Raw genomic sequence first — 25,364 nt, 5'->3', positions numbered from 1 at the left:
GCCGTGAGCGGAGCATGGGGCGGCGGCTCCTCCGGGCGCTCTTCTGCCTCCTGCTCCTGGCTGGCCGGGGGCTGCTGTGGGACGGCGGCGCCTCCGCCACCGCCGCGCACGGTGAGACCGGGGTCCAGGGCAGGGCGGCACCCAGAAGGGTGGGGGGCGTTTCCCGGAGCGGCTGCAGGGCAGGGGCATCCGCGGCAGGTGCTGTCACCGCTGCTCTGGGTGCTGACACGGCCGCAGCGGCAGGCCTGGCCCCGGTGGAGAGCGGGAGAAGGCATCTTGGTATCAACACCGCGGATGCGGCAGTGGCACGGGGGGCGCCTCTCTCCCGGGTCTGCTGATAATGTTACTGGCCCCGGGGCACCCCAGCGGCTCCGGAGTTGCTGACGCCACCGCGGCCGGTTGGACGGGATAGGAGTAGGGCGGTTCTCGCTCAGATACCCTGCCTGGAGCAAAGCCGATGTCTGGGGCTGCCGCAGGGATGGAGAACCGCAGGCAGCGGCCCCGAGCGGCGGTTTCCTCCGGGACCCCGGCGCCCTTTAGCCGCCCTCCGCCGGCAAGCGCAGCCCTGTCCGGGACACGAGGGCGGGCTGGTGCACCTGCTTTCCTCCAGGTCGGCCAGTACGGTCTCTCCCTGGGACTCTCGGGTATCCGAGTGCCACCACCAGTAGCAAGGCTGCAGCCCCCCAGCACGGTCCCGGTGGCCACCGCTGACTCACTCCCGGGCGCCCGGGACTGCTGCATCCCCTCATCCTCCGGCCGGCCCAGGAGCGCTGGGACGGGTCCGGCCGCACTGCAGAGCCCCGCCGCCTCCGAGAGCAGGCGGGAACGGCGCCGGATCGGCTGCGGCCGAGCCCCGTCCTGCCCGGCGGAGCCTCCCGGGATCGGGACCGGTGCCGCCTCTCCCGGCGGAGCGGAGCTTAGCGTCCCGGCAGAGGCGGCTGCGTCGCTTCAGCACCGCGGACAGCGCCCGCCCTACCCCCGCCAGCCCGGCCCCCACCCGCCGCTCCCGTCGCCGCCCGGGGGTCCCTCTTCGGTAGCGGGGTCCTGTGCCCGAACCTGCATTGGCCCCTGCCCCGGGGGACTGGCTCATGGGTGGCCGGGTCTCAGGGACCTCCTTCCCCACTTGCCCCCTTCCCCCGCGGCGGGCTCGCGGGCCCCTCCCTCCCCTCCCCCCGGTTGTTTTCTCGTTCCTTCCTTGCCATCCGGGGCTGAGTCATCGCCTGCTGCCGTCTCGCTGCTGACGGTCTTGGACAGAGACGGGGGGAAGAGAGGAAGGGGGAAGCCGCCCCCTGCCCAAGTGCTGCCCCCCGAAGGGGATGGTGAGGCACCCACCCTCCAGCTGCATGCCTGCTCTGGGGCCCCTCTGGCAGGGAGAGTGGATCCCCGGTGTCACAAGGTGCAGGGCTGTATCCCTGCCTCGTAGTGCCTTATGTGGGAGGGCAACAGACACGGTCGTGTGGGACTCTGCCCCCTCAGCCTTCCCTTCCGAACTGCTGACACCCCGAAAAACTTCAGGCCTCCTCCTGTCTTCAGAACTAGACGTTCTGTACGCAGCCCCCATCTTGGGTTTGAGTGGGAGAGGCTGACACTGAGGCCCTGCCTGTGGCTACCAGGCTGTGCCTCCCCATCATTACATTGCACCCCCGTGGCACTTCCCTCGGGAAGTGGAGGTCCCCAAGCAGCTGGTGATGAGCAAACCCCACTGTAGACCCCCTCGGGCACAGTGCTGACTGGCCTGAGTGTCTGTCTGTCTGTCCGTCCCAGGCTGCCTGTTTGACCGGAGGCTGTGCTCTCCCCAGGAGGTGTGCGTGCAGGGTAGGTGGCTAGCAGGGGTACAGGGATCCCTTCTTCCTTCCCAAGGGGGTGGGGGGTGGGGGGGTGCAGGGCTGCCTTACGTGTGAATTGGGGTCCAATGTGGGAGGGCCATGGCAGGGAAAATTTGGGACTGTGTCCAGAGGCTTCCACCCCAGGGGTGTTCATCCATCCAGCTCCACTGCCTCCCTCTGTTGCAGATGGGCTGTTTGGGCAGTGCCAGGTGGGCTCTGTGCAGGGCAGACCCTACTTCCAAGTCACCTCTCCTGTGCTCCAGCGCCTTCAGGATGTCTTGCGGCATCTCATGGCACAAGGTGAAGGAAGGGGGTGGGAAGGGGGTGTCAGGTGGCATTGCTGGGTGGCACTACAGCTGCCTGGGGTCCTCCTGCCCCAGGGGCCAGGCTGGGCTGAACTGGGGTCCAACTGATTCTAGCAGGAGCAGTGTCAAGCCCAGGTAATGGGGCACAGGGTCAAGACATGATGATGGCCTTGCATGTGTTCAACCCATGGTCCCCAGGCCTCCTCTGTGTCTCACAGCCCCCTCCCATGGCAGGGCTCTCCTGGCAGGATGGCATCACCCAGTATGTGATCTCACAGGAGATGGAGCGCATTCCCCGCATCCGCCTGCCACCCTCATTGGAGCCACTGGCCAGGGACAGGTAGGGCAGTGCCAGCCACTGGCCTGCGAGCAGAGTAGGACAGTGAGGGCTTTGCCCTTCAAATGGGGTTTGGAGGGGGGACCTCCCCCATACCCAGGTGAGTCATCCCAGTGCTGTTTGCATCCGAGATTCCTGCCCCTCCGTGGCTCCCCCCGGCGAGCTCCACTGCCCGCAGACCCTGGCCTGCCCGCAGCTCAGCATCTGGGGCAGCCCCCGCAGCTACTGCCCTCCCCTCTGCTGCAGCGGTACCTGGAGCACCTCCTGCTGCCCTCCCTGCCCCAGCTGGGATATGAGGAGGCTCTGCTCAACCCCTACTCCTACCACAAGGTAAGCTGGGGGCAAGTGCCCTTCTCCTAGGTGGAAAGGTAGAGACGGGCAAGGGGCTGCTGCACTCCCCACATCTTCCTTGTGCCGGTGCTGGGGTAAGCCCCGCCTCTGGGGTGCCCTGCCCTGGGGTGGCAGGGGCCTGTGCCGTTTGACCTTGGTGGCTCTATGTTTCGGTTGCAGTTCGGCTATCAGGACAGCGCTCACAAGCTCCCTGGTGGCTCCGCCAGGCAGAGCCCCGAGACCTCCTCGCTGCTGAGCCGGGTCCCTGCCCAAGCGCTTTTTGGGGCCGGACCTGCGCCCTCCTATGGTGGGCAGCCAGGAATGGACGGGGGGCATCTCTTCCAGGACTTGGGTATGCTTTCCCTGCCCAGAGAGAAAGTGGGCCGCCCCGACCCTCCCAGCACCAGGCTCCAGCACAGCTTGCGGCTCCCCAGTGACTACACGGACATAGAGGAGAAGGAGCAGCCAGCTCCCCTGGCTTCCCAGCCACCCCCTGCACAGACAGGTACTGTGTTCTCCAGCCTTAATCCCTATCCTGTCCCACAGCTGTGTTCCTCATAGTTCAGACTCTCCTTTTCTTTGGCTTCATGCCCATGGGTTATGTACTCCCTTAACCACACCTGCCCCAGCTGATGCATCCCCAGTCCATGGTCACTGTGCAGGTGCACATCAGCCAGCCTGATGCTGTGTTGTGTTACAGATGCTGCCCTGAAGAGACTGGCCTCTCTCCTGGCCAGCTACGGCCTGGGGCTGCCAGAGCTGAGCCCTCAGCAGCTGAGCAGCCTCTCCACCCTCCTCCAGCTGCTCCAGAGCTCTGGTGAGCTGGGCACAGGGACTGGCAGTGGTGGGTGCCCGCATGCCCTGTTCCGGGTTAGGGAGTGTTGCCCTTCGGGGTGCATGCTGCAGGACCTCTGTCTCTCCTTCCCAGGTCTTGCTGGCCCTGAAATGCCCCCAGTGAAACGGGTGGGTTTGCAGCAGAGTGGTGCTGGAGGAGGTGCCACAACACAGGTGGGATGTGGGGAGGTGGTGGTGAGGCAGGCCCCTAGGGCTCTCTTCAGAAGTCCCAGCTCCTCCCCTTCTCTCCCTACAGGTGATGGAGAGGGGCATGCAGCACGGAGAGCAGCCAGTGCCCCCTTCCTCCACAGTGCTAGCCCCAAAAATCCCAACCAGCAGCACCCCAGGGGATGGGCTGAGGGACAGGGCAGTGTCTTCACCAGCCCCACAGGCTGAGCTGCAGCAGGGACCCAGTGAGCAGGTGCTTAGCCCCGGGAAGCCAATCATGGTGGAGAAGAAGAGCTACACAGAGGCAAAGGACGGTGGGGTGCAGCGGGGCACACGACCACCGGATGAGTATGGCTACATCATCACAGACCAGAAGTGAGAGTTGGGGGTCAGGCGAGGGGTGTGTGTGTGTGCATGCAGGGTCTGTATCCCCTCCATGCTGGCTGTCATGGCTCCATATGCTCGGCTGAGCTTGTTTGGGTCTGTGGTAGGGTCAGATCCCCAGCCCCTCTCTACCCATCATCCTTATCCCACCCCAAAACCTCCCTCCCCTAAAGCCTAAGCCAAGGCCAGAGATCACTGCTGCATGACAGGACACTGGGGTGGGCTCAGCCAAGTGTGTACACAACTGCCTCTGTGCACAGTCCTGTGCAAGGGGGGCTGTCATCTTACCCCCATCACCACATATCCCCATGCTCTTACTTCCTGCCACCCTGACACCCCAGCAGCCAGCACAGCCCTTGCTGCATGCACAGGACTTCCTGAACTTGCTTGTCCCCCTTCCTTGGCCATGGGGAGCGTGGGCTCTCTCCTTGCACCCAGCTCCTCACCATGTCACTGTCCCCACAGGCCCCTGGGGCTGGCTGCAGGCGTGCGGCTGCTGGAGCTCCTGGCCAAGCACCTCCACCTCTCCACCGCCAGCTTCATCAACATCAGGTGAGGGCAGTGGGGCAGTGGGGTGCTGCTGTCACAGCCCTGGCCATGCACAGCCACCCAGGAGGCAGGCCAGGAGGGAGAACGCTGTGGTGGGGATGGGGATGGGGGCTCTGCTTCTCATGCAGTGTCCCCCCCTTCCCTGGCAGTGTTGTGGGTCCTGCGCTCACCTTCCGCATCCGGCAGAACCCCCAGAACCTCTCACTGTCAGATGTGGCCAGCCAGGCTGGTGAGTTGGGCAGGGGTCCCCTGGTCCACTCTTTCCCTCATTGAAGGGTACCCGGGAAGTAGGAGCTCCCACCATAGATCCCACTGCCCTTGGCTGAACTGGAGATTTGATGTGGAGTGGGCAGTGGTCAGGAGTATCCCTTAGCTCTGTCTCTGGTGGGGATCTCTTGTGTGGGGGGGAAGCACCTCCCGACCATCTCCTCTCCTTTCCCAGAGCAAGTGAAAGCAGAGCTGGAGGCTGAGCTGGGCCTGAAGGTGGTGCAAACAGGAGTGGGAGAGGTAGGAGTGACTGTACCTATCCCTTGGGGCTGGGGACAGGGCTGGGACAGAGCTGGGAAGTGCGCTGTGCCCCAGCCCTGGGGTGCAGGGGTCTTCATGAGCAAGCCTACCCCATGGGTCTGTGGGGCATGATGCTGCCCAGCTGCCTGCACTCACAACATGCTCTGCTCTTTCCAAACTAAGAGCTCCATAGGGTTTGAAGGCAGTTTGGAAGAATCTCCCAGAGGTTTCCTCCCCCTCCATCCATGACTTGGGGCTGCATTCTGCAGGGCTCATTCTCACCCTCACCTCCCTCCAACTGGGCACCCCAGTGCCAGGCTGTGCCCAGAGAACCCTAGAGACTGTGGCTAGGCAGGCAAAATGCTATCATGCCCCTAGAGAATGGCAAAGCAGCTGAAGACAGGGATGGAGCAGGAGCCATCTGCTTGAAGAGGGGCACCCCCTCCCCATGCTCCTCTGGGGACCCCAGGAACAGTCTCTTGGGGGAAGCAGCGGGGCTGGAGATGGCAAACAGAACATGGCTCCTGTGTTTTCAATGTGGGGAAGGGAAGTAGTGCAGCTCATCCTCAACGGAGGGTCCCCATTTCCTACCCTCCTGCTTTGTGACCATAGTTGTGGGCAGGGAGGAAGGAAGTGGGGACCTTGGAGGAGGAGGAGGAGGCCATGGAGAAGGGGTGGCCTGGATAAGAAGGCAACCTGTCTTCATCAGCAACATGTGGAGCGTTGCTATGGCAATGCCTTTTGATGTGCAGGAGCGGGGAGAGATGGCAGAGATAACAGGAGCTGGAGCTCAGAGAAGACTGAGGCAGCTTTTTGAGCCCTCTTCTGCATGGACCCCCCCAGTCTAGACCAGCTCGTGCCTTACCCCCACCTTCCCCTGCCCAGGCTCTGAATTCAGTGGGTCTGGTGGAAAATCTGGGGAAGAAGGGATGTAGAGAGGCAGGGGGAGAGCAGGACCCAGGCAGGCCCATAAGGGAGATCCCTTCTGCCCCTATCCCTGCTGACCTCTCCAGACCTTCTGACACCTTCAGGGCTGCAGGGCTCATCCTGTTTGGGTGCCCAGGGAGTCAGGAGGTGCTGGCACTGACTGATACCCCTGGCTGCAGGGCTGGCTGGGGCTGGAGGCAGGCAGCAGCAGGGACCCCTGTGGCGGGGGCACCCCAGGCGAGGATGATGATAATGATGACGTAGGTGATGACGATGCAGTGTTCCCTCGGTAACCTCATCAGGCTTGTAGCCAATAGAAAGCCATGGCAGTGAGGTAATGCTGGGCTCTAGCACCTCATTGGGCACAGCATATTTGGTGGCTGTGATGCCCCAGCATCCCTGTGCTGCCCCAGGATCCGGCTTGGGGGTTGACAGCATCCTGATCACCAGCGACTCGGACAGGCCTTAGGAGGGGGTCTCATCCAGCAAATGCTCAGCATCATCCTGCCCCAGCATGGGACTGGCACAGGTTGGGTGTCCTTCTAAGCCATCAGGAAGGAGCCCTGGGGGAGCTGCCTGTAAGGGACTGCTCTGTGTCCCAGCTGAGGAGAGTGACTGGGAGGACCTGTCTCCCAGCCACCAGGATGGCATCAGCCCTCTGGCAGCACCAGCAAATCCCACTGTTTCCTTCCTTGGAACCCTGGCTGCAGGGAAGAGCCAGCCCAGCTTAGGGAAGTTCCCTGGTAGCTGTGACCACTGCCCTGGACCCAGCGCTACAGTGGTCCATCATTTGCCATAAATCCCCAGGCTGAATCTGGCCCTGATTGACTTCCAGCTGGGCATGATGCCACTTAACCTGAGCAACATGGGGCTGCTGCCTGGCCTAGAGGGGACAACTTGGGCTGGAACTGACATGGGAAGCAGCCCTGCTTGCTAGGAGCAGGGGGAGCAGCAGGTTTCTGTTGCTTGGCCTTGGCCAGGCTCAACCCAGCACCAAGGATTGTGAGCAACATTCCATGCAACATGCAGGTGGGTGCACCGTGTCAACCCAGTGACACCCAGCACTCCAGTGACACCAGCTCTGCACCTGCTGAGGATGCTGGGGCAATCAGTGCAGTACCAAATGCCCTCACTCTGCTTCAGTCTCCCAAAACCCCCAGTGTGGTGCAGAATGGGGTGTCTGACCACCCAGCACCATGCAGATGCCCTCTGCTAACCCTTGCTTGGCTCTGCCCCCAGCGCAACGAGGCCACTGCCTACTCCCACCCATCCCACTTCGGGGATGGTTTCCATACGGTGCTGCTGACCTTCATCGTGCTGGCCTGCATGGCAGGCATTGCCATCGCAGCCTCTGCAGCCTTCTGCCTCCGGCGCCATGCCAAGCAGCGGGAGAAGGAGCGCCTGGCCGCCCTGGGGCCTGAGGGTGCTGCCGACACCACCTTGGAATACCAGGTAGGATCCTGTGGGATATGGGACCCTGCAGGATGCAGCACCGCTGCATCAGCATTGCTTGGGGCAGCCCTAGGGCAGTGCTGTGGCCAAGGGACAGGGCTCTTATTGGGGTCCCCCAGGAGCTGTGCCGCCAGCACATGGCTGCCAAGTCTCTCTTTGGCCGTGCCGAGGCATCGGCAGCGCCAGCAGAGACCTCGCGGGTCAGCAGTGTCTCATCCCAGTTCAGCGATGCCCCACAGCCCAGCCCCAGCTCCCACAGCAGCACACCCTCTTGGTGCGAGGAGCCCGTCCAGTCCAACATGGACATCTCCACTGGACACATGATCCTGGTGAGCTGGCCTGCTGGGGTGGCAGGTTCCCTCCCCAGCCCCCCACCTACCCTGCTGGCTGCTGGGGTGACCCATGCCCTTCTGCCCCAGGCATACATGGAGGACCATCTCCGCAACCGGGACCGGCTGGCCAAGGAGTGGCAGGCTCTCTGTGCCTACCAGGCTGAGCCCAGCATCTGCTCCATTGCCCAGAGTGAAGCCAACCTGAAGAAGAACCGCAACCCCGACTATGTGCCCTGTGAGCATCCCTAGTGGCCAGGGACCAGCTTCCAGGGCCCTGGGAGGAGGGTGCTGTGGGGCATGGGGATGCCTTGCTCCCCCAGGCACTCACCACAGCTCCTGGTCTCCATTTCTCCAGATGACCATGTGCGGATCAAGCTGAAAGCTGAGAGCAACCCATCCCGCAGTGACTTCATCAATGCCAGTCCAATTGTGAGTAACCACCTGGGGCTACTGCCCTGCCACCCTGCTCTGTGATGTGCTCTCAGCACAGGTGAGGCTCCCACTCCGGGGTGGAGCTGGACTGTGCTCACATACCTGGGGGCTACATTGCTTGTGAGCGATATGCCTGCCCTACTGCTCAGATGCAGTTAAAGCTCATTTCCCTCCTGGCTGTGGCACCTGAACCTCCCTCCCCAGCCCACCCATCACCCCTGGGGTATTCCCCAGCTCCTCCTGGTGTCACCAACCCCTGCCTGAAGAGCATGCAGTCTGACACCCCCTTTCCCACTCCAGATTGAGCACGACCCACGGATGCCAGCATACATCGCTACGCAGGGGCCACTGTCCCACACTATAGCTGACTTCTGGCAGGTGAGTCTCATCCAGCAGTGCCAGCCCGCTGGGTTCCTTCTGTGTGCTGCCCACCAGATGGGTCACAGTGTCTTGGCACCCCTCCTGCCTGGGCTGTCACCCTGTTGTGACATCCACTGTGCCTTGCTGGCAGATGGTGTGGGAACACGGCTGCACTGTCATTGTCATGCTGAGCCCGCTGGCCGAGGACAGTGTCAAGCAGTGTGACCGCTACTGGCCAGATGAAGGCTCCTCTCTCTACCACATCTATGAGGCAAGTGTGGCCAGTAGCCTGGGGCAAGAGCATCCTCCAGCCCCCTGTCCCTTGAGTGCTGATAGCCACGGGCTGCCTCCCTCGGGCAGGTGAACCTGGTGTCGGAGCACATCTGGTGCGAGGACTTCCTGGTGCGCAGCTTCTACCTGAAGAACGTGCAGTCGCAAGAGACCCGCACCCTGACGCAGTTCCACTTCCTCAGCTGGCCGGCCGAGGGCATCCCCGCCACCACCCGGCCCCTCCTGGACTTCCGCAGGTGAGCGCTCCCCGGCGCCGTGTCCCGGGGAGCCAGCGGGGCTCCCAGCCGCAGGGGGCCCGTGGGCGAGGACAGCGTTGCCGCTGTCGGGGGGGTCAGGGCTGCGGCACAGACCGGCTGGAGGGCAGGAGGCTGCCGTGCATGGGGAGGAGCAGAACCACCCGGTTCCGGCCCCTTGGGATAAGGTTCAGAAGAGCTTGGTGGGCAAGAAACCTCCAGCTGAGGTTGCTGGGACTCTTCAGCTTTTGTGGGGAGAAAGGGCTCTTCCACTTAGCTGGCATGGGGGACAGCACGGCCTGGCACCTTCCCCAGCCATGAAGAAACCTCTGGAGCCTGCAGCTGTGTCCCATTGATCCTCATGCCCTAGAGCCAGCAGCAGGTCTCCAGCTAGGGGAGAGAGCAGCGGGGCTCAGACTGCTCCCCGGGGGGTTGCAGGCACTGCCTACTTGTGTCTCCGGGTCCCTGGGTGGTGGTGGGCTGGGGGCTGGCCAAGGCCCCTTAGGGCAGCGTGGGTTCCCTGAGCACGTCGCCCTCCTCTCCGCCCTGCTCACGCTCTCTCTGTCTCTCTGTCTGTCTCTGTCTCTCTCTCGCAGCTGCCGGCGTCATTTTTGTGATTTGCAGCTAGTAATCTGGCTCCAGTTGCATAGTCACAAAAGTGATCGTTGGCAGCCGTGCCTGCTGCATGGAGCATGCTGGGAGCCCTGCCGGCGCCTGGCCCCCAGCTTCGCACCCCACCGGACCAGAGCTGCTCCCCTGGGGTCCTGCCACTGCTCCCCTTCCCAGACTGGGCACCTTAGGAGCTGGGCTCTTTTCCTTCCCCAGCTCCATTCCACTCATGGGCCCCATCCCATGCCCAGTGCCACTGGGAAGGCAGGAGGAGCCATGTGCTGGACCCCCAGGGCCACATCATGGGGTGCCCACTGCCCCCCTTCACCCCAGCTCGACACAGCGAGGGGCTCCTAGCACAGCCTTGTCCCTGGCATGGCAGGGCACTGACCTGCTCTCTCTTGTCCTTGCAGGAAGGTGAACAAGTGCTACCGGGGTCGCTCCTGCCCTATTATTGTACATTGCAGGTACTGCTGGGGCTGGCTTGGGGGCACAGCCTGGGGATGGCTTCAAGACTGGGACCTGCTGGCCAGGACCAGTCCCTGGAGCTGGTCCCCTGGTCCAAGTGTCTGTGTCTTGCAGTGATGGTGCAGGCAGGACTGGGACGTACATCCTCGTTGACATGGTCCTAAACCGAATGGCCAAAGGTAGGTGCAGGGCAGCACTGCTTCTCCCCTGTTCTGGGGGGCTGCAGGGCTATGTGCTTGGCCTGTGCCCCCCATCCTAGCACCTTTCTCACCCTCTGCCCCAGGGGTGAAGGAGATAGACATAGCTGCTACGCTGGAGCACATCCGAGACCAGCGGCCTGGCATGGTGCAGACCAAGGTACCCCCAAACTGAAGCTCCCTCCCTCCCTCCCTCAGTACACCTCCCAGTGCTGGGCTGACATGGACTCTCATGCCCCCCCCTCCTTCACTCCCCCAGGACCAGTTTGAGTTCGCACTGACGGCTGTGGCTGAGGAAGTGAACGCCATCCTGAAGGCACTGCCGCAGTGATGGCAAGGAGCCCTTCCCTCTCGTCTTCCCCCCTGCCCCCCCAGCTTTGCGTGTTCTCCTTGCCCTGCCTGTGGGGCCACTCTCCCTGTAAAATGCTGTCTGTGCTGCTGGCTCTGTTCCCCCACCCAGACCCCTCTACCCCCTCTCCCCAGTCATACAGGGCTCAGCCCCTCTGTGCACAGGACACCAAAACCATCACATCTGCTGCCACCACTGAGAGGGCAGGATTTGTGTCCCCTACTCCCTGCACAGGAGAGGTCCAACTGATGGTGCTGGGAGTTGGCTGTGGGCCCTCAAGTTGCTCTCCTGCCCCCCAGTCTTGCGGTCCTGTCAGCTCCCTGTCTGTGCCTGTGGAGTGGGCAGGGGTCCCCTACGGCTGGGGGGTACTGGGTGCAGGAGGGCCTGTCCCAGCCCCTGGTCCTCTCTGTGTGCTCCCGCCTCGTCACTCAAGCAGAAGAGAAATTTCTAGAGAAATATAATTTTGTATCTTGATGTGAATAAAGTTCTTGTGTCACGTTTGTGCAGCTGCAGCCAGGCCTGGCCTCTGCCTTTGTGTGGATGGGGGGCACGGGATGTCATTGGTCATTATCCCCTTACACTCCTGCAGAAACACATCCCACACTTCACAACCACCAGACAAGTGCAGGAAGGACCCTCTGCCTGCGAAGGATGCGGGAAGGACCCCAGAGCCCCCAGCCCAGAGACACCCCCAGGCAGCAGCTCCTGCAAACAGGTTTATTGACAGCTGTCAGCAGAAGGGAGCAGGGAGGGGGGGCTACACTGAGGAGGGGGGCAGAGCCCAGCCCCACTGGCTGAGCACAGCCATGCTGCCCCTCGCTGCCTGCCACCAGCACCCCCCCAGCAGCCTAATCTACAGCCCACCACCACCCTCCCCACCACCTCTTGGTGCTTGGGGCATCTCTTCCCAGCCCCAGGTATTGCTCAGCCATAAGCACTGTGGTGCTCCCCCCCACCATGTCCCACGGAGCCAGAGGGTGCTGGGGAAGGGGGTGGCAGGGGGTGGCCGTGCAGGGACAAAGCGGAGTCCTGGCTGGGAGAGCCTCCATGGGCGAGCAGGCGTGCGCGGTCCCTGGGCGCAGCAGCCTCAGAACACACCTGGGGAGACAAGCGGAGGGGGGGACACAACGGCACCTGTGAAACCCTCCTTGGCTGGGGCTGCAGAGGGGCAGGGAGGGAGTGAGGAAGGTCCCAGGAGGAGGAGAAAGAGAGCCAAGGCAGGACTGCAACTGGAAACGATGAGGGTGGGAATGCCTGTGAGCATCACTGAGGGTCACTGCTGCTGCAAGAAGCACGGGGGGACAGTGCCCCCAGGCCAAGGTAGAGGGGTGACAGTGCCCTGCAAGGTGTGCAAGGCACAGGGCACGGGTGACCAGGCAGGGTCTGCAGTGGGAGGAACAGAGGAGGAGGGAGTACAGGCAGGAGTGACAGCATCCAGAGGAGAGACAGACACAAGGCACGAAGCAGAGCTCACACACACACAGATCCCTCCTTGCAAGGAGGGAGAGCTCAACCCAGTACTTCCAGCGCGGGCAGGGGCAGGCAGCAGCCGGGGAGGCAGTGCCTGGAGCCCCTGTGTGTCTGCAGGGCAGGCAGGGAGGAGCAGGCAGAGCCAAGGCACGCCTGCTCACAGGCATCCTGCACTTCCAGAACCCCACCAGCACCCCTCTTCCAGCCACCACCCCCAACTCTGGCTGCCCCCCCGTCCCGGGGTGCCACCAGCTGCCCACCCACGTGAGCGGCAGCAAGGAGGCAAGGCAGGAGAGCCCCCAGCCTTGCTGGGGTAGGCAGGAGCCGAGCCCCACGCAAAAACACCCCCGTTTTCTCTCCTTGCCCCACAGTAGGGGCACAGCCTCAGCCGCAGGCTCAGAGCAGGGGGCAGTGCCACTGCTTTGCTTTGGGGGCAGGAGGTTGAGGCCCCTCTGTGGCAGGGCTGCCAGCCCCCGCCACCTCCTGCTCCAGCCCTCCCCAGGTGCCACGGGCTCTGCGGGAGGAGGATGGGGTGCCGGGGCCGTGCCCACCTGCTCGGTGGTGCCCCGCAGCCTCCATCTCCGAGAGGCTGTAGGCCATGGCCAGCTGCAAGTCCTCATCCTCGTCCTCGCTGTCCGTGTAGAGGCAGACGGGTGAGGAGCTCGTGGGCTGGCGCAGGGTGGGTGGTGAGGCAGGCTGTGCGCTGGGGAAGGCTTGCTGCTCACGCCGGCTCAGCTCCAGCCCCAGCGCCATGTCGTCGGGGACACCTATGGGAACAGGGGCAGGGGATGGGGCTCCTGTCTGCTCCAGCTGCTCATAGCTGGCACAGGGTCCCATCAAACTCTTGCCCACCCACCAACCCTCTATGGCAGAACCCCAAACGGGGCTCAGCCCAAAACCAAGCCTGGATGCAGCACCCCCCAGCCATCCCAAAGGAGAGGGGTCCCCAGAGAGAAAGGGCACTTGGGAAGTATCACTGCCAAGTCCCAACAGGTTGGTCTCCAGTGGTGCTTCTCACCATCGATGTGGATCGACTTCAGCTCCCCATCCTCCTCCACTTCCACCCGCTCCCGCCCGTTCTCAATAATCCTGCAGTCACAGACAGACAGTCAAGGGCCAGGCTACCAGGCAGCGGCAAGCTGCAGGCTCCAAGGCCCACTGATGAGGAGGGCCGGTAGTGCCCTCACCGCTTGGTGGTGATGCGCTTGCCATTAACAAAGGTGGTGGAGGTGGAGACGGAGCGGAAGCCCAGCCCTCTGTTGCCACCGGAGCTGAAGGATGAGGTGAAGAAATCTGGAACAGGGAGTGACAAGGTCAGTGCCATAGTAGGGAGCACAAGGGAAGCAGGGGATGGACCCTGCTCAGGAGCATGCCATGTTTTGGGACCCCCCAGGCCAGCTAGGGACTGGCAGCATCTCCCACCTGAGGATCCTGGGAAGGTGGAGAAGAATTGACCTCCTCCATGGTGCCGTGGGCCAGGTCCTCGCAGCTCGGAGAAAGGCAGCATCTCATCTGGAAAGCAGGGATCCCCCATCAATACTGCCCCCATGGCTTGGCAAGCCAGGAGCAGGGCCATGTGGAGTCCCCACTGGGGCCAGCCATCAGAGGGTTATCCCAGAGCCAGCCCTGGCCCCCCTGCTCTGCACACACCGAAGAAGTCAGCAAAGGGGTCTCGTCCGCCAAAGAACTCCCGGAAGACGTCATGGGCACTGCGAAAGGTGAAGGTGAATTCGGGAGCCCCAGCACTGGCCCCAGAGCCTCCTGGTCCTGCTGGAGGGAGAAAGCTCAGAGTTAAGGGGAGTCCTGGGGAGAATCCCCAGAGGGGCAGGAAACCCCAAGGGGTACAGACCCACACCACATCTTCAGACGGGACCATATCCAGCATTGCACTGACCCCATGGCTCTGCTCACCCACTCACCTGCCCCCATGAGTCCGTCCTTGCCGTAACGGTCATAGATATCGCGTTTCTGCTCTGGAAGGAGAAGAAAGGGGGCTGTGGGGAGCTTGCTGCCAGGCACAGGCAAGAGCACCAACGATGCCCCAGCCAAGGGAAGTACAGAACAGCAAAAGGAAGGGGGTGGCATGAGCCCCAGCTGCACCCACACTGCTCCCAAACCCAAGTTGAGACATTGGGTGAGGAGGAATGAGCCTCAGCCCCACCAGGGAGACCTCATCCTGGAGGCCAGCATGCCAGCATCTTCCAAAGACTGTTTCGAGGGATATGTAGGGCAGTAACCAAGCCCCACAAGCCAGGCAGTAAGACTGGAGGGACCCACTGCATCTAGGGATGTCCACGGATGCCATCCAGGTGAGCCCAGTAACAGGATACCCCAGAATGAGAAGCCCCAAGGGTAAGGGGACACACAGGACAGCACTATGGCTTCTTACTGTCTGACAGCACTTCGTATGCCTCGGCGATCTCCTTGAACCTCTGCTCAGCATAATCCTTGTTGTCAGGGTTTTTATCCGGGTGCCATTTCAGTGCGGCCTTCCTGTACCTGCACAGATGGGCATCTATGCACACAGCAGCCCTCGGGCAGCGGGCCTCCCAGCAACCCTGCTCTGAGTCCACATCACTGACCCTGTGGGCACAGGTACCCAAGCCTGCTTCATCCAAGACCCTACAGCCTCTGGTATCAAACAGCAGCTTTCTGGACTGGTCTTGCCTCCAGAACAAACATTTGTGGCATGACCCTGTGCCTCATGCGGTGCAGCCTGTGCCTGTCTCAGCTCTCCATGGTGCTCCAGAGCCTTCCTGGGCTCTGCCATGGGCATGAATGGACCAGGGATTGCTGCAGGTTCCCAGGGATAAGCAGCCCTTTCCTCTTGCCTGTAGCTAGCTGGGTTTAACCCAGCTGCCCAACTTTTCTCACACATTCTTAGGAAGCCACCCCCAGCACAGACCTTTGTCCCCCACCTCTGTGGCCCCAGGCAAGCTACCAGTCTGCACCTATTGTCCCCAGGTGATGCTGACCCCATTGAGAGCAGCAGGACCTCAGCAGGGTGCCAGGCAGGAGCTGCAGAAGGCTCTGGCCACCCCCAGGGCTCCCCCACAGTACCTGGGGCACAGCACGCTCCTATTGGCAGGGCGCATGTCCCTGCCAGGGCACACACTGCTCCTTACCCTGGGAACTCCAGCCCCCCAGCACCTGACACCAGCAGAGCCCCCACACCCCAGCCCTCTGTCATCCCCTCCAGCAGAGAAGGGACACCTCCAAACACCAGTGGGACCCACCTCCTACCTCCATCCCCAGCCCTGGCCTGAGAGCAGGGACAAAGGGGCCAAACCCCACTAAGAGATGCCTTTGTGCAGCAGAAAAGCCCAGCCCTGCTCTGGCCTCCACACAAAGGAAACAAAGGCTGGATTGTCACCTCTGGAGCCAGGCCTTGTCCCCACCAGCCCCAAAGCAGCCTCTGCCTTGCTGGCACCGGGAGGAAGGGAGGACCTGTGGCTCAGGCTGCTGTGCCCAGGGGGCAGGGTCATGCCTGACACCCACTTACGCCTTCTTGATGTCGTCGGCGGTGGCACTGCGGCTCACCCCCAGTGCTTCGTAATAGTCCACCATGATGTGCGGCTGTCCCGCAGGGTCACTGTAGGGGGAAAGGCAACGTCAGGGGGTCTGCAGGCACAGCCTGACAGCACCAGGCATGAGAGAGCAAGAGCGAGCTCCCCTGCCCTCCCCAGGTACTCTGGCCACCCACAGGTCCCCTAGGAGTGGCTCAGTACCCATCCTACACACACCTCCCGAGCACCCTGCCTCCACCTTGGCACGCACAGCCCCAGCCGGGGCCCCTGGCTGCTGTCGCAGCGCTGTCCCACCTGGATCACCCCAACTCGCCTGAGCAAAGGGACACGGATCCTCGCTATCAACCCCGCTCCTCCCCGCTGCCCCAGCTACCCTATCGCCCCCCCGGAGGCTATGTCCTGGGGCGGGCGGGAGCAGCCAGCTAAGGTGCTTAGCGACTGGAGCGGATTAAGGGCTCAGGGGGGACCCGCCTCGTCCCCGGGCACCCCGGGGCACTTCAATAGGACTACCCGTTCCGGATGGGGGACGGGATCCTGACACTCCAGCCCCGCTCCCCATAACCCCGGGGTGCTGCTCCCCCAGCCCTTACTCGCCCCCGCGCTGACCGGGCGCATCAGCTGACGGGGAGGACGTCGCTGGCCTCAGCACTAGTACGGCACCAGTACGGCACCGGGAGCGCGACGGGGCGGTGCCGCCGGGACCCGCCCCCCTGCCCCGGCTGTAAACACTGCGCTCCCGGCCCGGCGCTGCTGCTGGAAGTTTCCGCTCCCGCCCCTCCTCTCCCCCTTCCATGTCCTCCTCCTCCGCCGCCACCAGCGGGCAGCCCTGGGCTGCGGCCGGTGGCTCTGGGACACCGGGAGCAGCAGCACTGGAGGACGCCGGCCGGGCCGGCCCCGCTCCCCGGTGCAACTCCTGTGCCCCGCTCCCGCCGCCGCTCGGTGCCCACCTGCGTGCCGCAGCCGAGGCCTCCCCGCCCGCCCCGGGCCGCCCGCGGCCGGCGTCGCGTGTCCCCCCCCTTCCCGGGCCGCCGCGGGGACTGGAGGCGGGTTCCGTTGCCCGACGGGCGGCGGCTGCAGCCAACCGCGGCGCCGCCGCTGTGTGACGTCACGCGCTCGCCTGTCATGAGGGTGAGGTCATAGGGAGGCGCGCTCCAGCCGCCGGTCCCCGTCCGGTGCTCACCCCCCTCACCTCCGTTCGGCGGCCGGCGCTGCGCAGCGATCCGCTCCGGCCCTGCCCGCTCCCAGGGCTGTGCCCGGGGCAGCACCGGCCAGGCGGGATGCGATGGGGTGGGCACTGACCTCGCTCGCGGTCCCCAGCAGCGCGGGTAGTGCTGTGAGCACGCCGGGCACGGCCCTCGCCTCGGGGCAGCCCCCGGGCTCCGCTTGCCGCTGGCCTCCCGCCGAGTCAGGTGCACGGCCGGTCCCGGCCAGCGGGAGGCGGCAGCAGGAGGGGACAGCGGGAGTGACTCAGCGCTTTGCCCGGGCCGTCCCGTCGGGGCGGGGACTGGACGCATGGAGGGGTGCAGCCTGCCGGGCTGGCTGGCACGGGTCCCTCCCTGCCAGGCTGCCTATGGCCCCGGCAGAGCAGCCACCGCCAGCCCTGTGCCCTCCCCAGCTCCACGCAGGCAGAGTGAGCCCACCCAAGCACCACGGTGCCCAAGCGCCCGCAGTACCGGGGATGGCCATGCACCGGGAGCATTGATGTGGACTTTTCCTCTGTATGGCCTCCCGGAGAAGGGCTGTTCTTGCCCGACTTCAGGGTCGTGGGCAGTCTCACCGGCACCCATGACCGTGTTCCGGCCACGGAGGTCATATTGTTCCTTCTTGTTATCTGGATGGGAGAAGAAGGGAGCCTTGTCTCTGCAGGGCCTTTTGGACCCCTCTCCACTCCTGCATTGCAGCTGCGATATCTCCCTCAGCTCCTGTAAATACCTAGCTGAGAAGCTTGGCAAACTTCCCTAGTGCTGCTGTTCCTGGCAGGCTGGGGAGACCTGGGTCTTGAGACAGGCCATTGCTAACACTCCTCAGGGACCAGTTTGAGGACAGCCATACCCACAAAGAGCCCCCCACCAGACACAAACAGGTGGGCCTGGGTGTGCACTGGGATGGGTGAAATGCCACAGGCATCTCCTGTGCCAAGGAGCATCTCCTTTCCAAGGAATGGGTGATCTGTCCCCTGCTGTCAGACAGCACTTGATGAGTTCCTTGAAAAAGTGCTTGGAGTAGTCCCTGGTGTTCGGGATATTTTTTTTCCCTGGGCCCCATTGCGAAGCTGCCCTTCTGTACCTGCCTGCCCAGGAGCAGCAAGGAGGTTCCCCGGGTGGCTGCCTCTGGCCAGCGTGCTCTGATGTGGCACATCTGCCCGGCAATGGGTGCAGGGCTGGCCCGAGCCAGGCTGGCATGGGCACTAGATGGAGCCACAAGCTGCTTCGCAGGAACCACATCCTGCTGGCTGGGAAGCTGAGGAGGTGCCACCAGGACCTAGCCGTGTCTTGACACGTTGCTTTCCTTTCCCTGGCTTTTGCAGCTGATGTGGGGACGAGGAGACGCCGAGGCTGACAAATCTCAGCCCACTCTGTGCCCACTGGTTGGAGAGGCCTCCATGCTGGAAAAGGACAGGAGCCCATGTCCTGGTTGGGACTCTGGAGCCAGGGGAATACATCGCTGCTGCCTTCATGGCACATATGTCCCTCACCCATGAGATCAGAATATGCAGTGAGAAGGACTTAAACCTCCCTGATGTTACAGGGGAGACTGCACAGAGTTGGGCAGTTGCCCATTACGGCACTGGTAGAGAGGATGTGGTGCCAACCACATCTCATCCTAGAGCTGCCATAATCACTCCCCTAACTCAAATCAGAAAAAAACCCAGCACCCTTCCCACTTTTCCCTGCCCTTTCCTCCTAGGTCTGCCTGAACCTACCTGCCAGCCTGGCTCACAACAGCTTTGAACCCAGCATGGACACCTTGAGTGTGTGTCAAGAAGATTCTACAAATTCTGGGCATTGCTGTGCTGTGAACCTGTTTTCAGCTCTCCAGTCTCACAAAAATACTCATGAAATACTCTCAAGGCTTTCTGAGAAAAAAGCTTTCAGGTGAGAAAACAGGACCCCAAGGAACCAATTTTGTTTTCATTCTGGTTACAGGAAGCCACATGGATTGCGTCGTGAACTCATGCTGGCTTATTATGCAAACCACAAATTAAGAAAGTTGTTTTTTTTTTTCAGCACTGTGCAACATTTCAGCCTTTGATTTCCTCAGGAGAACACAAACCCTTTCACAGCCTCCTCAAAGCTGGCAATTAAGTACTGTAGCCCTCATAAAAGGGGTCAGAGGGAGCAGCAGGTCTGCTTGCCCCTTGAGGGGCTGCTTGAGGATACCTGAGCCCAGGGGGCTGGTGACCACTGGGGACATCAGTTGAGCAGAGCACCCAATTTCAAAGTCCACATTCATTCTTTTACTCCAAGTCCTGCTGTCTCATTGGAACAGCCCTGCCCTGCTCTGACTTCCCTGCACAGCCCATTTCTCCACACCCTCATGGTTTTGATGCTCCTCATGTTTGTCTCCATGGCCATGCTGTCAGCTGCCTGCCCGTCTCTTTCCTAATCCACACTGTCCTCATCCTAGCTGGCTTTTCTAGAATTTCACCTTCTAGGAGCTGGGGAGTTTCCAGGGAGGCAAAGTCATCCCTCTAGTTTTAGTCAGTGTAGCAGGACAGAGAAGTGAGAAACTGCCAAGTCAGGGTGACTTTCACTCAGGCAGGGCGATGGCTTTGAGCCTGATTTAGCGATGTGGCAGACATGGGCTGTGCATCCCAGCACCGCCCCATGGGAGTGCTCGCCTGCACTGTCAGTGTGGCTGCTGCCCCAGCCAAAACCCAGGCAAAACAGAGCTGCTTGCAGATTTTAAATCAACAGAGTTGGAGGCTGGCAAAGGTGAGAAGCCTGTGAGTAAACAGGTGATTCACAGTGAGCACACACACCAGCACAGGCAGCAGTGAGGGGTTTCATTGGGTCAGATGCATTTCCATTAGGAGAAAACAAGCCAAAGCACAAAAGGATAGTGGTAAGAAGAGCCTTCTACCATTTTCCATAACTGTCATGCTTAAATACCAGCACAACACTGTGGATGCAATGGAGAAGGCTCTAATTTAGATGTCATCTGTAACAAACCAGTGTGGAAAGCATCACCTGCTAAAATTGACACTTTCCCTTCATCTAATCCACACTGAGAGTATTAATGGACCCAACTGAGGGTCTTCTTGAGCTGCTGATAGTAATTTTTAACAGAGCTAGAAAAACTGTGGTAATTCTAAGGGAGTGAAGGACAGAAATCACTCCAGTCATTAAGAAAATGAACCAGTTGACCCAGAAAACTCTATATTACTGATAATACCAGAGAAAAAAAGAACAAAACAGAATTAATTTTGATTCTGTCAGCAGAGAATTCAAGACTGAAAAATGCATTTAATACTGATCATGATTTTCTCAGAGAAGGCAGGTATTGCTATGCAAACTTGTCATCTTTCAGCACGATTACATGACTGATTCAGATCTACACCACTGGCATGACACCCTTACTTGGAAGCTGTCAGGAGATAATGATAGCCGCATTAGCATGAATTGTGATGTTGCTGCAGAGGGATGGAATAATTTGTTTTCCATGTTCAAGGAAGGAGGCTCATAGCTGCTGATGAAGGTCTTTCCAAATCTACTTTTTGTGTTGTCCCACTTTCACTTTTATGCAGCAAAATTTGCTTTAATACAATGAAATGCAAGGTAATTAATTAGGGAATTTGGAGGAAGGGGCAGTCTTGTCACTTACTGCTCTGCACATCCACTTGCCACCCTCAAGGAATCTGGGATTCCTTTCAAGACCACTGATTAAATCAACTGAAACCTGCAGGTGGTGCCTGGCAGGGATCCCTGCAGAAGCCCAGCAACCAGTTGCTGATGCCCCACCATTGCCAGGCAGCACTTGGGTACCCCAGGCTGCCTCACCAGGCACTGCATCAGCACTTCTGCTCACTGCAGGACACACTCTGCACCACAAGCTGGTAACATCTCTGTGTTTCCTCTGAGCAGACCTGTCATCTCAATAATTGAAAACAGCCTCTTTGGTGAGGTGCGTTTTCCATGGTTAACTGACACCTGGTAAGGAGGCTGAGGGTCCCTCAACACATGCATGAGCCCTTGGTACCCAGCAAACCAGGCTATGCATTCTCCTGGCTGGGAGATCGTAGAATCATAGAATGGTTTGGGTTGGGAAGGACCTTAGGATCCTCAATTCCAACCTCCTGCCATGGGCAGGGACACCTCACACTGGACAAGGTTGCTCAAGGCTCTGTCCCACTTGGCTTTGAACACTGTCAGGGATGGGGTGTTGACAGTTTCCTTGGGCACCCTGTTCTAATGCCTCACTACCCTTACAGTAAAGAACTTCCTTGTATCTAACTTGAATCTGCCCTGTTCAAGTTTGAACCCATTGCCCTTGTCCTACCAGGGCTGATGTAGAGTCCCTCTCTGGCATCCTTGTAGATCCCCTTCAGATACTGACTGGAAAGCTGCTATGAGTTCGGCATGGAGCTTCTCTTCTGCAGGCTGAACAGCCCTAATTTTCTCAGTCTGTAAAGCCATCCTGGCTGTGTCCAATGCAGGGCTATTAAATGGTAGTGTGACAGCCATGCCATCCCAAAGAACAGCATGGCAGTCCTGGCATGCACAGGGCACCTGGAGCTGTCTTATCCTAGTGAGGATGGCCACTTTATACATGGGAGCTCATCAAACCAGCGCTCCTGAGTCCTTACAACAGGGAAATCCTGCTAGGTAGCTGTTGTTTTACATGCACAGCCCCTCATCATCTGACTTAGCTCTGCTAGGAAGCTCTCAGATATGTGTTTGAGCCATCCTCAGGATGGCCACTGAATCCAAGCTTTCAGCCCAGTGACCTGAGGCCACTGGCTCTCAGTGCCCTGGGCTCTGGGAGGAGCAGTGAGGACAGCCCGGTTTCACATACCACACTCTCGGCTCACAAACAGCTCTGGGCAGGAGCACCTGGGGAGCCATTGCCCTGCTGGGTTATTAATTGCATCTTTTATTTTGTTAACCACTTCCCTCCGACATCCACCAGCACTTGCCCAGCCCCCAGCACCTCCTTTCCACTCTTAACCACTACACAATTCCCAAGATTCCAGACTAGTTTCTCCAGACCTAGCTATGCTCTCAGCTCACCCTCGGGCTGGCAAGCTATTTGCATTGTATACAACACACTTCCATGTGCAAGAAACCTGCCTTGCTCAAGTCTGTCCAGCTATCAGAGGCTGACCTGCTCCCCAAAGATCAGGGCAGAGCCATTTGCAAGATGTTCCTACACCAGGAACTGTTTTTATTCCCAGGGGATGTTCGTAGCAGTTCATCTATCTTGAAGCAGCAGGTGCACCTGCAGAGATGCCCAGTGAGAATCTGCTGCATCCCCATCAGTACCAGGAGGCTGAGGGCTCAGCCACAGTCTCGCAGATGGGGTGAGCACTCTGGGAATAGGGGAAGTGATCACCGCCTCTTGCCCCACTGCTGCCAGCAAACACAAACATGTTCTGCAGCATTGCAACAGAGCTGACCACAGCTTGGTTGCAGCTCCTGAGAACTTGTGAGACAGGAAGGCCTAAAGGGCTGGGGATGGAGACACCACCATGCCTATGGTCCTGCCTGGGGCGTGCAGAGCCACTCCAGTGTGACCAGGTAACCTGTGCCCCTGCAGGAGCTCCTACCATCATCCAGCCATGCAGAATTCACTGCACTTCTGCTTCCATCAAGTCCTACACTGCTTGTGCCACCACCAGCTCAGAGAGCTGTTGGAGGAGAGAAAAAGCAGCACTGGTCCCTCCACACAGCCCACTATGGGCATCCCCTACAAGCACAGGTGCCTCAGCAGGCTCAGTCCCTCCATCACCTGCCTGGAGGCAGCTTGTTCACACCAGGCATGCTCAGACCACTGACATGAATTCACTGCAATTAGGCAGCTGCTGTTTTATTTTGCTCTCGTGGGTGTGTTGCTGCCTTTCCCAGGACGTGAAGAAAGGCGGTGACACTGGCAGCCGGGGAGGCTGCTCACATAGTGCTGCTGCACCTGGAAAAGAGCTTGTCCCAGCTCGTCCACAGGGCCCTTCTAGCCTTGCAGGTTGGGGCTCGGCATGCGTGCGTGGTGCTGCATCCCTGGGAGTGCCTCCCTACTCTTGCCACTGCCCTTGTGATTCAGGGCTTAGGCCTGTAGTGAGATCTGGAATTAGCTTTATTGTTCCCATAACGCGGCACATGCTCCAGGCAATGCAGCAGGCATTGCACAATTGGCTTCATTCTATCTGAACAAGGAATTACTCTGCTGTTGCTCAGTTCCAGCAGAAAGAACGAGTCAGATCACTACTGTGCTCTGCATCCCAGCAGGTCTTCAGGAGTAAATGCCACATTTGGGTTATTGAAGATATCCATTGATGAAAATCCCTTGACCTTGAGACAATCGTGCTTCACTACTGTTACTGTTAGCAAGCCTTAAACTTGCATCTTCTTGCCCTGAGCATCCAAAGATGCACCCTACTTGCACCTGCCTTAAATATATTTTAATGCTTTTATGAGTTTCTGCTTGGTCTTCTAGATCCCATTCTTTCATTGCAGCCCATGGCCTCTAGCCTTCCAGTCACCCTTGTTTCTCATCGCTGGATGATCTCCATCTACTCCAGATTACAAAGGATGAGGTGTTCAGAGGGCCCTTTCTGACCTTAACAAGCATGCATACCTAAAGGAATGTCAAAAGGAACATTTTCTGTCCATCTCCAAGCTGTGGTGGAATATTTCAGGGTGGCAAAGTATGTTGCGAATGTTGTCGTGGTAGAACGGCAGCAGTAGTCAGACATGTGATGCTGGGCTGTCATCAGGAGCAAGCAGTGCTTTAATGACCCTGCACACCAGCTCACTGGGATACCACTGGAGCAGTTAGCACCATTAGGGACTTGTTTTAACACACAACATCTGCAAGATACAGTCAAGCCCCATGCTTTCAACAAACCCCAATTAGTTTCACCAGCCGATGTTGTCTGTCCCATGTTAACGCAGAGCTGCCTTTCTGCTTTGGGAAGGTTGTCATCATGACTCATCTTGCAGCAGAGCATCACTGGATTTCTGGGCCCAGCTGCTGGGCTTGCTGCCGCAATCCTTTGCCAGGCAGGAGGCAGTGTATGTCTGGGAGCTGTGGATCTGAAGGAACTCCCTCCTGCCTGGTTGTTCCTGGGCCCAGGGTGCTGCCGTATCATCTAGCGCAGCCACTGCTGGAGAGCAAGCTGCACAGGGCACTGATGGGCTGGAGGCATATCCCAGCTCCTTCACCTCCCCCCTGAACCACATTGCTAAGAGGATTATAGGCAGAACAACTGTACAAGGATGGAGTGAGGGATAAGCAGGGCAGGCACAGATACGACCTCTTTGGGAAGCTCCTGGCTGAGGTTAAAGACTCTGACAGGAGCCCTCTTCCTGAAGCACCCCTCATCACCTGATGCTTGCCTTGTGCCCTGCCAGGCTGGGTTTAAAGTGGAGGGCACTGGACTTCCTCCTCAATCTCACAGCACTGCTGTGGTCTGTTCTACCTTCCCAAGAGAACCATGTCCCCAGCTGCCTGGTGACACTGTTTGCTCTGCCTGGAACAGCCCAGATGGAGAATGAGAACAGCAGAGAACTGGGTTGTGGGTGGGATGTTCCAGGCTGGACTCTGAAACGGTCATCTCCACCCCAGTATCAGCTCCATGTGCTTTTTAGACGTGACAGGCTTCAACAGTCTTCTGGAAGGCAGCTATTTAAGAGTCTTTGTTTGGGAAACAGCAGGTACCGGTCCAGGGGCTGGCTCATCTCCTGCAGCAAGCAGAGGTTTCCCCTGCAGGTTCCCCCTTCAATTTTCAATCTGTTTTTTCAAGTCTTCTATCAAGAGACAGTTGAATTCTGACTCACGAGCCTAAAATTTGCCTTGCTTGGGTTTTGTACCTCTCTGGGTGCTGGTGCAGGGTCTAGCTTTGTTCTGAGCAACGATGAAAATGTTTCCTGAGTGATTCTTGCAACCTTCTGATTTCTGATGTCATCTGGAAACATTTGCAGGGGCTTCTTAGACATGTAGTTAACATCTTTGTGAGAGGGGTTGCCTCAGGATGGATCTTCTTCCAACCACGGCGAGTTCAGCATCCATGTGTGCTTGCAGGCTGCTGCTACCAGCATCTGGCAGGCTGCTGAGCCGTTAGGCACTGACAATATGCAGCTGCTTGGTGCTCCCTGGATTTAGCCAGCTGTTCTTAAGCATTTCAAAAAAGCTTAGACATCTGTTTGGTCTTTTTAGAGCAGAGGTACATGGAGATGCATAGCTCTGAATGACTCACAGTTCTCTTGTCAGTCGTTGCTGCCTCGCTCATTCAACATAATAGCATCTGAGTGGTTATTTTCACTG

At 59.7% G+C, this 25,364-nt stretch overlaps 2 protein-coding genes across 8 annotated transcripts; one reads left to right on the top strand and one right to left on the bottom strand.

Moving 5' to 3' along the window:
• Positions 1-14: 14 nt before the first annotated feature.
• Positions 15-11,375, top strand: PTPRN (protein tyrosine phosphatase receptor type N). The gene is made up of 23 exons (XM_034061631.1): positions 15-111; positions 1,765-1,815; positions 2,013-2,126; positions 2,366-2,471; positions 2,600-2,798; positions 2,979-3,303; positions 3,499-3,615; positions 3,727-3,806; positions 3,889-4,175; positions 4,650-4,736; positions 4,883-4,962; positions 5,176-5,240; positions 7,407-7,619; positions 7,739-7,948; positions 8,039-8,186; positions 8,307-8,380; positions 8,684-8,761; positions 8,895-9,014; positions 9,104-9,270; positions 10,290-10,343; positions 10,459-10,523; positions 10,628-10,701; positions 10,801-11,375. The coding sequence occupies exons 1-23, from the start codon at positions 15-17 to the stop codon at positions 10,870-10,872; spliced, it is 2,883 nt and encodes a 960-aa protein (XP_033917522.1). The 3' UTR covers positions 10,873-11,375.
• A 218-nt stretch (positions 11,376-11,593) lies between these two features.
• DNAJB2 (DnaJ heat shock protein family (Hsp40) member B2) lies at positions 11,594-17,344 on the bottom strand. Of its 7 annotated transcripts, none has more exons than XM_031053341.2 (10): positions 16,835-16,990; positions 15,863-15,952; positions 14,750-14,859; positions 14,280-14,333; positions 14,011-14,127; positions 13,783-13,872; positions 13,548-13,653; positions 13,379-13,449; positions 12,912-13,127; positions 11,594-11,988 (listed from the first exon to the last, which is right to left on the bottom strand). In XM_031053341.2, the coding sequence occupies exons 2-10, from the start codon at positions 15,925-15,927 to the stop codon at positions 11,978-11,980; spliced, it is 840 nt and encodes a 279-aa protein (XP_030909201.1). In that variant the 5' UTR covers positions 15,928-15,952; positions 16,835-16,990; the 3' UTR covers positions 11,594-11,977. The 7 variants fall into 7 exon arrangements, with proteins under 7 accessions (XP_030909201.1, XP_030909196.1, XP_033917528.1 ...); XM_031053336.2 differs by having other exon boundaries at positions 14,011-14,130; positions 16,835-16,989; XM_034061637.1 differs by lacking the exons at positions 11,594-11,988; positions 16,835-16,990 and adding an exon at positions 16,478-16,560 and having other exon boundaries at positions 12,602-13,127; positions 14,011-14,130.
• Between the last annotated feature and the right edge of the window lie 8,020 nt (positions 17,345-25,364).

The sequence above is a fragment of the Melopsittacus undulatus genome, chromosome 4, assembly GCF_012275295.1.
Source record: "Melopsittacus undulatus isolate bMelUnd1 chromosome 4, bMelUnd1.mat.Z, whole genome shotgun sequence".
NCBI lineage: Eukaryota > Metazoa > Chordata > Aves > Psittaciformes > Psittaculidae > Melopsittacus > Melopsittacus undulatus.
Note: the sequence above shows the minus strand (reverse complement) of the source record. Positions and strands in the feature narration are given on the sequence as shown.

Bases quoted from the DNA above. Each gene is read 5' to 3' on its own strand.
- DNAJB2 (XM_034061636.1), bottom strand. From the start codon at position 15,927: ATGGTGGACTATTACGAAGCACTGGGGGTGAGCCGCAGTGCCACCGCC. The intron at 13,873-14,010 runs GTGTGTGCAGAG...CCTGCTTTCCAG, and splicing joins CCCCTTTGCTGACTTCTTCG to ATGAGATGCTGCCTTTCTCC. The intron at 13,450-13,547 runs GTGAGGGCACTA...CTGTGACTGCAG, and splicing joins AAGCGCATCACCACCAAGCG to GATTATTGAGAACGGGCGGG.
- PTPRN (XM_034061631.1), top strand. From the start codon at position 15: ATGGGGCGGCGGCTCCTCCGGGCGCTCTTCTGCCTCCTGCTCCTGGCT. The intron at 7,620-7,738 runs GTAGGATCCTGT...GGGGTCCCCCAG, and splicing joins ACACCACCTTGGAATACCAG to GAGCTGTGCCGCCAGCACAT. The intron at 8,381-8,683 runs GTGAGTAACCAC...TTCCCACTCCAG, and splicing joins TCATCAATGCCAGTCCAATT to ATTGAGCACGACCCACGGAT.